The sequence below is a fragment of the Citrus clementina genome, unplaced genomic scaffold (genome assembly GCF_000493195.1).
Source record: "Citrus clementina cultivar Clemenules unplaced genomic scaffold, Citrus_clementina_v1.0 scaffold_5, whole genome shotgun sequence".
NCBI lineage: Eukaryota > Viridiplantae > Streptophyta > Magnoliopsida > Sapindales > Rutaceae > Citrus > Citrus x clementina.
Window position 1 is genome coordinate 36,471,377 of NW_006262201.1, and position 13,436 is coordinate 36,484,812.

The 13,436-nt window shown below is 34.7% G+C and overlaps 2 protein-coding genes across 2 annotated transcripts; one reads left to right on the forward strand and one right to left on the reverse strand.

Moving 5' to 3' along the window:
- Positions 1-443: 443 nt before the first annotated feature.
- Positions 444-3,522, forward strand: LOC18042578 (uncharacterized methyltransferase At1g78140, chloroplastic). Its single transcript, XM_006433944.2, has 8 exons — positions 444-854; positions 944-1,047; positions 1,143-1,283; positions 1,652-1,733; positions 1,973-2,166; positions 2,251-2,362; positions 2,452-2,559; positions 2,847-3,522. Exons 1-8 carry the CDS (start codon positions 687-689, stop codon positions 2,985-2,987), a joined length of 1,050 nt encoding a protein of 349 aa, XP_006434007.1. The 5' UTR covers positions 444-686; the 3' UTR covers positions 2,988-3,522.
- A 496-nt stretch (positions 3,523-4,018) lies between these two features.
- On the reverse strand, positions 4,019-7,541 carry LOC18041084. The gene is made up of 3 exons (XM_006433945.2): positions 7,114-7,541; positions 5,088-5,839; positions 4,019-4,954 (listed from the first exon to the last, which is right to left on the reverse strand). Exons 1-3 carry the CDS (start codon positions 7,399-7,401, stop codon positions 4,426-4,428), a joined length of 1,569 nt encoding a protein of 522 aa, XP_006434008.1. The 5' UTR covers positions 7,402-7,541; the 3' UTR covers positions 4,019-4,425.
- Between the last annotated feature and the right edge of the window lie 5,895 nt (positions 7,542-13,436).

Consider the following 13,436-nt stretch of genomic DNA (forward strand, 5'->3'; position numbering starts at 1 on the left):
GCCTGGGTCTGGGTCGCTGGTTTGAAGGAGAGATTTGCACACGATAATTAGAAGACTGGTTGAGAAGTGACCCATGGAAGCTTTTTAAAATTTCAATTCTAAACTTCGAACAACCTCAAAAAATTTTATTACTCATCCTCTTGTCATTGTATTTTTAATTACATATTTATACAAAATCAATAATATGAAAAATGAGTTCTCTAACTCAGGTGATTTAATGATAGAAACATCAAATATATATATATTTTAAAAAAAAAAGATTCTTAACATACCTTCGCGTAATCGCGTTACCTATCAAAAAAAAAAAAAAAATTACATAAGGGAACCACACGAGAAAAGATAAACTAGCCTTTTACATGTAATTATTCCAAAATTCAGGGACTCAGATGTTATATATACCTCATTCTAGAAGCCAGTCCCAGCTCCTTTTGCCGAGACCAGACGCTTCGTACATGTAAAGGAGTGAACAGAACACGAAGCATCTACTTCGTCCACTTGCAATTGAATAAATCTTTATGTAATTTTCTTTACCTCCCCAACAGGAAACGTTTTCGAAATCTACAGGCAACTGTTAACACACGTCCTGTGTGTTGTATGAGTGCGCGTGACTGTTCGTAAAAGAAAGCTAACGCGAGATTTTTTTCTTAAATATAAAAGCTCAAGATACAAAGAGAGTTACTTTTATCATGGCGACTATCGTTAGCAGCAGCAGCTTCTTCTCGGTGTCTCTACCGGGTCGACTCGGTAACTCGCGACGGTGTTCTGTCAAACCCAATCCTTCGCCGATCTTTATACGCAAGTTTGTTGCCAAAATTCGGGCTTCTTCAACAGCCTTTGTCGAAACCAAACCATCGGTATGCGTGCATTTCAGTTATTTATTATGACATGAAATTATAGTACATGACCCTTTTTGTAATGTAAATTTTCAATTGGGTGTGTTTAGGAGCCGAGTTTTGTTGAAAATGAAGCAAGTACAAGCAAGAACGTGTTAGCTTGTCCCATCTGTTATAAACCTCTAACGTGGATTGGTGATTCATCCTTGTCTATGTGAGTCATATCAAAACGTTCTCTCTTTTTTTTTTTCCTTAAATTTCTGTTGTTTGTTTGTTTCCTTTTGAGTTGGTTGAGTATTATTATCACAGAGAATCTGCAGCTGGGTCTAGTTTGCAATGTAACACTTGTAAAAAGACTTACAGTGGCGTGGGAACTCATTTTGATATGACTGCGGCTAGTGGGTCAAAAGATTATGGTGAATTGATGAGTCCTGCCACTGAATTTTTCAGGTATTGTGTATTTTTGTTATCATTCACTTTATGTAACTGCTGTGTCTCTGCTTAATTTTTGAAAGCATTGCGTTTGGAAACCCCCCATTTTTAGTCGGCGATTTGTAATTTCATTCCACTGCAGTGGTGGATTGATAAGCACAACACCTTATTATATACTCTTAAGGCGAGCTTAATTGGGTTTTAGTGAAGTTTCAATGGGGAATTATACTCTGTAATGATCTATAAACTTCCGTTGATTTTTGTCTTCTAATTCTATACATTTTGACGTGCACATTTGGCAATATCAAGCATTTTAAGATTGTCCAATACCATGGCATACATCTTACATGAACCTTATCCCATCTATTGATCATATGTTGAATCAGGATGCCATTCATGTCATTTATCTATGAGAGGGGCTGGCGTCAAAACTTTGTATGGGGTGGTTTTCCAGGCCCAGAGAAGGAGGTGATATGACCTTTTCTCAGTTTCATATTTTTTTCTTTTAATATTTTCTTTTTCAAGGATCTGAACATTTTTGTCCTTCCTATCAGTTGCAATTTCAGCCCATAGGGGCGATGATAAATTGTTCTTATAGAACTTATGTAGAATAAATTGTCGATTTTCAGGGCTAATGTTTGCCATTGCCATTTCACATTCTTCGTTTTCGTAGAGGTGTACTAACCAATTAATGGGTTTAACTGCAGTTTGAATTGATGAAGGGTTATCTAAAGCCTGTTTTAGGTGGAAACATCATTGATGCTAGCTGTGGTAGTGGGCTGTTTTCACGAATTTTTGCTAAGAGTGGATTGTTTTCTCTTGTTGTTGCTCTGGACTATTCAGAGAACATGCTGAAGCAGTGTTATGAATTTGTTCAGCAGGAATCAAACTTTCCAAAAGAGTATGAGTAACTTTGATTTGTCCTTCATCCTATAATTTGAGAATTTAAATATACACCTTATTGTGTATTGTTCTTCTCTATTAGGAATTTTTTGTTGGTCAGAGCTGATATCTCTAGACTTCCATTTGCTTCAAGTTCGATTGATGCAGTGCATGCCGGTGCTGCTATACACTGTTGGTCTTCGCCATCAACAGGCGTAGGTGTTTTCTTTCAAGTAACTTTGATTATCCATGTTGTTGAAGATTTAGCTGTGAGCTTTTAAGATTTGGTGGCTAAATTTTGTAGGTAGCTGAAATAAGTCGAGTTCTACGACCTGGAGGAGTGTTTGTTGGCACCACCTACATAGTCGATGGGCCTTTTAATCTTATTCCATTTTCAAGGCTTCTACGCCAGGTATGTTTTCTTGACTTGAAAATTGTTGGCTTCAGCATACCTGTATTAGGATTTGATGATCTGAAAAGGATATTCAGACAGTTTCAATTAGTTGTAAATCTTAAGTTATTCTATGGGCACATCCAACATTACATTGTTAAAATCCCAAGTCTGTGTAACCTTCTAAACTATGTAAATTAAGGTTGTCAAGTTTTCTGTACAAGACATGAATGTAACGAATTCTTGTGAATATTATTCTTTGTCATATTTGCCAGTTGCTGATGGTGGACATCTTGTTTCTTGTACAGAACATGATGCAAATATCAGGCAGCTATACTTTCCTATCTGAAAGGGAAATAGAAGATCTCTGCAGAGCCTGCGGCCTGGTTGATTTTAAATGTACAAGGAACAGAGGTTTTGTTATGTTTACTGCTACAAAACCCAGCTAAAATTGACTGCCTATCAGCAGTTGCTCTCCACTCTGCTCCGTGCTCTCAAATTATTGAGTCTACAAAAAAGCAGTTATTGGACCAACTGTCTCAGAAGATAAATTATTGTCTTTTGTGTTAAGAGAATGCTTGGTGATATAGGAATGTAGTGTAAGGTTAGAGAATGCTTGGTGATATAGTGTGAAGGTCTGTAAAGATGATACCACACACCAATCATTGGGTGCATGGAATAAAGGGAAGGCGAGTTCTTGTAACCTTTCCTACTTTTTTTTGTTAATATTCTTGAAGAGATTATTAATTCAAAGAATTGACCTCCAATTCTTTTCCACTTCAATTTTAAAATGTTTTAGATTATTTTCAGTTTCCCATCAGCTTTGACCCTTTTGTCAATTAGGGATGCTCTGTTATTTTAAATTGTTTACCTAGAAGTTGTCAGTTTGAAACTTCAAACCTGAATTGAAAGTTTTGAAGAGTTAGTCAAGTCGATTGATCATGGAAAAATCGATTTAAGGGGATCCAAAAGATGAACAATAAAAATAGATAAGAGAAGGATTTTATATTTTTTTATGGGTTTGTAACAAAGGGTCAGGAGGGTCCTTTGTGTTTGATTGTATCGTTCTGAATACGTATATCAAAGTCTTCTAGTCAGATTTTACCGCAATGATATTCTCACAGGCAATGAATTTTCTCCATCATCAAGTTCTGCTAATCAATGTGACAAATTATGAGTCTACAAGAAGTTAATTTAAAGTTGTCTAAAGGACCTTAGATTAAAAGCTTTAATACACAATAAGCCATCAATATGTGGAGCCATATACAAAATTTACCAAAATCACTATCATGTTAATGGCAAACAGCATTTCAGACGGGTAATTCAACCACCACCATCAGTTATAAACTGTATCCAATTGCACGATTTACATTTCAGTGAAATAAACAATTGGTATCACCAAGTCCTCAAAATTCTAAAGTCCTCAAATTTCCTTTCATGTGTCAAATTTGTGTATCAAATTCATCCGTCCCCCACCACAACCCCCCAAAGTTTCCCACCCCAATTCAAGACTTAAACCCCTCTTTACTGTACAGTATAACGAATTGGCGGTGAAGTTTGTAACAGGGAAAAAAAAAAAAAAAAAGGTACCTATAAAGACATTGATTTCACAAAGCAGTGGGTTCTTGTTTTCTTCTTTCTAATTGTAATTTCCTGCTAAAAATCTGAACAAACCTCCTATACTCAGTATACACCTAAATGAAAATTTTCACTTTCATCACAATCTATGGAATCCCCCCATCATTAGTGCCAAGAGCTGGATGTAGAGATGACTTGGTTGGCAGAGTCAGATTCGGCTCCTTTGGTTTGAAGTTCAGCTAAAGTAGAATGGGCTACCTGCAGAAATCCAATTCATCCCATCATAGCCATCAAGTTAAAAGCATCTCACTATTCACCTAAATTGGAGAATGTCAACTGTCGGTGAAGCAATATCTTCTCATCATTATCATCAAGATCGAGACCATCTTCATAGTCATAATCCATTTCAATAACAGTTCTATTCTTAACAGAGAGTACTTCGGATTCAGAGAACTGAACATGGGAGTATTCTACAGCAGCAGGCAAATTACTGGACTCTAATTGTTGCATCTCTGATTCAATAAGTGCTTCCATCCTAGCTCGCTCCCTGTCTCTTGGATAGGTGCTATATAAGAATGAATATATGAAACAACAGAGAGCCATAGGAATTCCTATTGCTGTGTAAAGTGCCTTGGCCAATGACGCAGCATTCGCCCTATCTGTGGCAATCTCTTCAGTTGCACTGGATCCTTTAGGAATAGGTTTAAAGCCATAAACATGCTGAGCCAGTATCCCGACTACAGGAGGTGCAAATGATGATAGTATGGACTCAAAAGATCGGTCCATAGCATAGACACTAGTTCGGGACTTCTCAGGTACTATCTCTGCAAAAATTGGACTGCATAAACACATTGCAAATGATTAGTCAACAACACGTCTCCAAAATTTTGCAAAAATTTGATTTTAATGCAATTAATATTTAGCGAATTTGATTGTAACAAAAGGAAGAACAATTTTATGAGAGTCTATACTTGTTTGTGGCTGGAGCATTCCAGGATATGAACAATCCCGTGACCACCAAGACCAAACCATGCATCACTGGTGTGGATGGATCATCCGGTAAAACCAGGAGAAGTAAAGCTGCTAGAGGGATGGCTGATAATGAGCTAATTTGTGCTAGAATTATCCTTCCAGAATTTGGGAATCGTGCAGAAAGGAAATCTCCCATCCTGCCTCCAAACAGTCCTCCAAAGGAACTGGCAATTACAAACAATGCCATCAGGAATGCAGTTTTCTCGTGGGAGAATCCAGTAAGCTCTAACCACATTGCGGCAAATGACAGAGCTGACCAGGGGAATGAACCTGTGACACCCTGAGCCACAATAATCTGGAAAGATGGAATTTTAATTACAGACTTGGCTTCCTGAATCAGAACCTTTACGTCTGACCTGAATGATTTACTTGAAACCTGATCACTGTTTGCTGTACCACCATCTGGAAAGTGTGGATCATTTGCAAAGAGGCGGACTAAAGTTCCTACCACGACGCTGATTAGGCCAACAATATGGAAGGAAATCCGCCAACCAGGAATTCCCATGAATGTCATTGGAGCCATCACAACTGAAAAGAGTCCACCAACAAGTGAACCAATGTTGCTGGTTAGCTGTAGCCATCCAAAAGCCACACCACGGTTGCTATCATCAGTTGAATCAGCAACAAGAGATTGGATTGCAGGTGCAACCAATGCAAGGCCAATGCCATTCAGAGCTCTAGAGATGGCCACCTGCTCAAAAGAAGTTGAATAACTTATGATGAATATGATTAACTAGGGTGTCGTAGGTAATATGGCTTTTCGTATACACTATTTATAGTTCATTAATGTGCTTAGCGGCAATCAAACCCTAACGTATGGAAAGAATGTATTCAGAGATTTTGTATAATCCTTACAGCATATTATATTAATGTTTAGTGACCGGAAGTTGTTAGGTCCACAACAACAGATAGTACTAGTATACACTATCGCATTGGTCTAATCATACTGATTCACAAAGGTTTCTTTGCTGATACTGATCTTCTAAATTATTAACCAGCTCGTCCCAAGCTATTCATATTTCTTTCTGCCTGCGTACTTTTATATGCAACATCACCTCTAGGCCTGATTCTGAAATCCATGCACCTGAGACTTTTCCCTTAGTTCTCTTGGTATGCTATTCTTATAATGGCCTTTCAGTTCTCAATGAACCATTGGGAATAACAGAAAGGAAGTTCATTTTTGATAAACCAAAACCTTAAAATTATATTCTTTTCTTCTTCTCCACTTTATACTCTAATCTAGGATCTATCCTCCCATTTGTCTTGTTATCATTGACAGTGCTTAATTTATGCAGATTCTCTTCCGAAACTCTTCCAGAGCACAATATTCCTCCAAGAATATAACACATTGGGGCTTGAAATGACTTATTTATTTTTTCTCTTTTAGAAAAGCTACCTTATATTCTTATCCTGTTTTTGGTTTAATAGACCAAGGTGACCAGATTCTTATCTTAGATCAAACATTTCACATTCAGAAACTCTAAACAAACTAAAACATAATACCAAGAAAGACATTTTCCTCATCATTTGTTCTACCAAATAGCAAATAATATTACAATAAAGATACGCACGAAACTTAACAAATACCTTTTATCAATTCTTACTCCACCTAGTAATCAAATCGACAATCAAGCAAACCATTCAACCGTCACCACATAGAACAATTGAATCAAACCTTATGCTATTAGTACATTCCAACTTCCAATTCAATGGCTTATAAAATTAAAAGTAAAAGTAAAAGCACAAGGAAAACCAGGCCTCAATCGATTCAATTCTAGAAAATTTTCTAAGTCGACTAGGACTGCCTATTCCATTTCACATAGCCAAAACCATAATTACAGGTCCCGTAATTCCTTACTTCTAATTAATTTTCCCATGCATCAAGCAAGTCAGAAACAGTTCTATCCAAAATAATAGGGAAAAAAATTCGATTTAAACTTCATATTTCGATTTATTTGACTGAACCTGAGCGAAAGTGGAGGAGAAGGCAACAAGGAAAGTTGCAGCAGCCCAGAGAAAGGCGCCTAAGGCGATGACATGGGCTCGGTTATGACGGATCGCCAAGTAAGCCGCAATTGGGTAGCAAGAAGCCTGCACAATGGACCTGAACAAAGTCAAAGAACCTAATCCAGTTGGGTCCGTGTGAAGGGCAGCTCCCACTTCTTTGTAAACTCCAGGCAACAACGATTCATCAGCTCTCTCCATGATCCCAGCTAAGTTCACAAGAAACAGCGTTACCGTTTCCTGTTTCATTCTCCTGTTTGCCTTTGGTCTATTTTTCGTTTTCGTTTTCGTTTTCGTTTTGTGAAGGTAGAAGAAGAAGAAGAGGCTTATTGCTGCCTACAAAGTGGTCTTGTTCGTTTTGCTTCAAATTTTAAGAGTAATAATAGTATTTAGATCCCTAAGTTATTCTAAATTCCCAAATTAGGATGTAACTTTCCATTTGTATGAAATAAGTCCCTATCTTTTCTTATTTCTATGGTGGGGTTTAGACTTCAGACCGTTCAGTTCGCGGTTGCAGGTACTTATTTGATATAAATTAAGTGGTTAGATGAGAAAACGTTCAAATTTGGGGGATATGGATTACTGTTAGCCGTTTTGCACTTTTACTTTCAAGCAATGAATTATGGATAACGACTGCATGTGCATGGTCAGTCGGTCAATGACAGGTGGCGGCATTTATGGGGACAATATTGGCAAATAAAGGGGGGTTTGAGAGTGTGGTACGTGTAACGACGCAAAAATGTGGCGGGTTCAGACAATTCCTATGATTGCGGTATATCTCTCTCTCTCTCTCGCACATTAATGTTCCAGCATATACTGCTTTAAAGTTTTAACATTCTCCGGTTTTGTGTGAATTGGGACAGAAATTGCCAAAACGAGTTACTAGAAGAATGCCTTTGTTAATGTTCTGTTGATCGTTGGAAGTTCCAAAACACCTTTTCCCTGCATGCAAAACGCTTTGTGTAAGATTCATATAGTAACAATTTCGACATTGGAAATTCTTTACCACTTCAATTTTTCTCTTTTCTTTTTTTTCCTCTTTTAACATTGTGTACAGAATAAAGAACACACTCGGGATGCTGCTGTAGTTTCTTGGAACTGGGCGTATGATTAACCAGAAAAAAGGAAGTAGAATTGGCCCAAGCTCAATTGCTTAGCCTTTGTATAAATGTGTATTATATGTCCATGTCCATACGAACTGGGTACGTCCTTTAGATATGGGTCAATCAGTGACAAATTTTGACAACTGGGCCTTCTAAATTGCCTCGTATAATGATGTGAAAGAAGATTCTGTTTTTGGCCTCCGCCTACTTCTACTTTTCCTCCCTCCCTAGATACTACGGTGTAGGTTTCTAAACATGCTCGAGTTTGCGTGACTCTTAGGTTTGTCCTTTCAATAATATATATAAAAAAAAAGGGACACCTTAGCTTTTGTCTTGTAGTCCATTGGCTGGTTCGAGCCCCAACGAGGACTTTTTACTTTCATTTAAAAAATATATGATCTTTAAGATAGTATTGGTGTGGGAATAAATTTTCGAGTTGGTCCATCTCTATATTTTTTTAATAAACTTCTGCATTTAGATTCTCTCGACCCCAACAAAAATCATATTTTATCAGCAATTGTATCGAGTGAAAATATATATATATATATATATATATATATATATATATATATATATATATATATATATATATATGTATATATATATAAGTGTTATAATTTAAAATTTTAAAGTGTGAAAAAGTACAATAAAATTTTAAAACTACATAATTTTAAAGACTTAAAACTATACATTTTTAAATCGTACGATTTTAAAATTATATATATATAGGAGTCTCTAAGTTATAATTATTGTAACATACATCTCTCATGTGAACCATACAAATTATGAGTCTTTTTCATGTGAACCACATAAAATTATAGGATCCACAATTTATATAATTCACATGAGATATGTATGTTACAATAATTATAATTTAGCTTTTGACTCTATATATTTTTGACTCTATATATATATATATATATATACACACGGGGGATTGTATTGTCTTCTTTCTTGGAGATGCGTGGGAATTCTGCAAAATCACGGATTATGAAGTGGTGAGTTTTTAATTGTGAAAGCGACGGAGAGGTCGCAATCTAGTACATGATCGCTGAGGGGACGGGGGTGGATGCATATGATTATATGTTCGTACAGTTTACACGAGTGAGAGGGCAGCGTCACCGCCTCCGCTCCATATGGGCTCCGCCACACCACCCACTTTTTAAGTTTTAATCATGATCTTTCCCTCATCTCCCACATGGATTTCCTCATCCGACCCTACGCGTGGATCCTTGCTCCTCGATTCCCGCCTTTGCCGCTCTTGATGTCCTTCTCACACGTGCATTCTTCTCCTTTGGGCATATGATCTGGCACTGACGTAGTTTTTACGTCACGCCGTGAGTGAAGGCTCCGACACGAGAGTGCCCTTCGCCATTTTTCCCAGTTTTACCGTTAATAATTACCGGGCAACTAATTCATGTTAATTTTTTTTTAACGCCTCTATTACAATCAAATTTTAATTCGTATTGTACGAGAATACTACTCATATTTACTCCTACAATACTTTTGTCGGGATTCAAATTTGTTACCCTCACAACAGACCACTCCGCCGAAAGACCGAGTCATGTTAAGTTTGTTTGATTGTTTTATGTTTTATTATAATTATTATGATAAGGTAAATGATACTCATCCATCTTAAAGGTGAGGGGAGAGCGATAAAAAAACGATACCCCTACAGTTGTTTTCGTTGCCCATATTTTATGGGAAAACAAAAAATAATAAGTGGGCGACAAAAATAGCATCAGGGGATGTCGCTTATGTTGCCCTCCTCGTATTATTATAGGCGAGTAATTGAGTATCAATGTTTTTATGATAATTATTATAATTTTAGTAGGATCTCAAAAATTAATAGTCCTGGTACATTAAAAAATTTATTAATTTAATGAATATCAATATAATGATAATTAATAATTTTAAATTTTTTGATAAATTAATAATTTGTTAATTTATAAAAAAATCACATGCATATTATGAATTTTTATAAAGTATAGAGTCAATATAATTAAAGAATGTATTGATTTCGTCAAACCATCTTATACAATTTTGATTTAATACTGCTTGAGTGAATTAGTCACTTAACAATCTTTTGACTGGATCATAATTACATAGTAACTTATCATATAAAATTTTTTTGAGGCAATATATTAAGCGATTATCTTTCTTATTTATCTTAACATGGTATATGGAATACAAATTGACATTTTATCTTAAAGGTATAAAGATGTGTAAAGCATTATATAAATATAATAAAGAAAATCATAAAACATGTCGTATGCATTTATTTCAAATTAGTTAACTATTAATTTATGTATTGATGTGTAATATCCAAGCATGTCTTTTAACAAAGGGTAGGTTATATATATGTAGTTTTAATTTAAGGAACATGTGCATATTGTTTATGTCTTTGAAACCGTTCTTAACTTCTCTTTTATAATTGTTTTTAACTTCTCTATCTAAGGAACTTAAGCCACCAGTTGCAAATTTTTATTTTCATCAGTCCTTTTATGCATAAGTTTTTCTCAAACAACTTTAAGAATTGTTTCCTGCACTCTCAGTTTCAGTAAGTAAATTCTTCTTTTTAATTGTTGATATTATGAGCATGGGAAATGGATATATGTTTGATCTTGGAAGTGTTTTGAAAATAAAATATTTCTTTATAAAAAATAAAATCTGAATTTTGATTGCTTTAGAATAATTCTTTTACTTTATTATAAACTCTACATGGCCATTGGATGAAGTTATAGCTACTAAAATTGTTGGAGTTAGAGTTTAATAGTTTGAGTGTTGTTGGAGACGTGATGAGCCATGTATTGCTTGCTAATTAGAATGCCAAATTGTTGTATGAAAGATAAAATTCTGAATTGTGGGTATAGTTAAACACACGTATGAAAAAGTCTCTCCGTGAAATTTTATAGTTTTTTTGCGGCATTTTGGGTTTTTGAATTATTGAAAGAAACCGCATTATTTGTTGAAGAAACGTCTTGACAGAACTGACCTTTCTGTATTCAAAAATTCATAACTATAAAAATATGAGGAATAAAATTCTGAATTTTGGATGTGGTTAAATACAGGTGCGGACAAGTTTTGCTGTAAATTTCCATAAATTTTTGGTGACCTTTTGGATTGCTAAATTGTTGAGAAAATCCGCTTTATTTACTGAAGGATGATTCTGACAGAACTGACCTTTGATCATTTGAAAATTTATAACTCAAAAAATATAAGGAATAAGATTATGAAATTTTGGATTATCACACTAGACATCTGTAGCTTTGGTATGTATAAAGTTTGTGAATTTTGAAGTTCGTTTTGGTTTTCAAACATTTTATGAAATTTGGCTCAGATATTGGCAGATTGAGAATTGGAGATTGAGTTCACTACATTCCAAGAATTAGATCTTTTGATCTATTAAGTAACAAATTCTGAAGCTTAAGGATTAATTAGTTCACATCTGGAGACAATGTTCTGGAAAACACTAGAATTGTTTAAGGTCTTTAAGCATGTGGATTATATTTTGGTTGTGGACTATTGTGCAGAATTTTGGTAATTCATTTGTGATAAAGATTTCAGTTAAAGTTATGATTTATTCTTTATGGATTTAATAATAAATCAACATATGTTTCAATTTTAGGATGTGTTGGTGATGTTTCGGATTAGTAAGTGAAAGGTTAAGGATTAATTTGGATTCAAGTAAGTAGACCAATCCATAGTGAACTCTTTTTTTTTTTTTTCCAAAAGTTTTTCAAATTATGATTTCTTTAACTAAGTTATGTATATTTTTTTGTGTAACTAAATATATTTAAATAATCTTTGCTCAAGTTTAGACAAGTTTGAATTAAAAGCTTGTAATTTAAGAGTGTGAGTTGTACAAAGGCCACCTCTCGAAGGCCAATGTGCCATGAAATGCCACATACGGGTCACTATATGAGATTCAAGTTTGTATTTTGTGAATATAGTTTAAATGTTTTGGCTCAATGTCGATAGTTATATTCTGATACGATATATTCTGTTCTAGCGAGGTCAACGGGAGAAACGAGTGACTTTCACTAATGAAATTATATTTTATTGTTCAAATTATATGATTTGATTTATGTGGGGTCACTGTGGGTGCATGCGATATTATTTGACACGAGCCTCCTATATGAAAAGTCATGATACAATATATGTTCGGATTTGTTTTGACATGTTATATTTTTTTTAATGTGTTTTGATATGATAAATGTTTTATGAATTTGAATTTAGTTTGAACTATTCGGTTTGAATTTATTTTAAGCAAAATATGCTCAGCAAGCTTCTATATGAAGATTCATCTGTTTATTCTAAACTTAAGGTTAAACTGAATGTATGAAAATATTGAGTAAAGATACCGTTCTATTTGTTAGGCATGTTTTTACTTACTGAGTGTGACAGCTCACCCTTTTGTCAATTTTATTTTTCAGAGGAAAGCAGGTAAAATCTGGACCCTAGATCGAAGTCTGATGTGAAAGCTCTAGTTTTGTTTCTTGTGTATTGTTTGAAAACTTTTGTGTCTGGTGATTTGTATAATTGAAGTGTATCGGTAGAGATGAACTTTTGTGTTGGTTTATTACTTAAAATTTTTGTATTAAATAAAATAAATTCCTGTGTTAGTTTATTTGTTGAATGTCCAGGAAATTCCTTAAGGTTAGTTTTACTTTTGCTACGAAATTGATTTTCTCGTTATGAGACTTCTAGGCTTAATTAAATTTTCAGGAAGACAATAATATTAGGTAATCGAAAATTAGATGACGAGCTGCTCGATATTACTAGGGGATGTTTCATGATGGTTCCAATAAAAAAATAAAATTTATTTAAAAATTTATTATCTAATAAATTTTTCGAATTATTTGTTTACCACGTTGCCCCAAGTTAGGACCAAAAAAAATTATTATTTAATCGAAATTACTAATTTATCAAGTATTAATTTAATGAGGTTTTATTGTACGCAAAACTACTGTGCCTTTATGTCAGTATAAGGGTTGGCAATCACATCTTGATCAAGATCAAGATTAGCCAATCCCGATCCCATCTTGATCATGAAATGGAGAAAAATTGTGTTGAATGGTAAATCAAGATAAATAATCATTCCCAGTCTCATAAATTTCATATTCCCAATATAGATCCAAAATGACGTGAGTTTGCTATCATGCACTGCAGATTCTATTA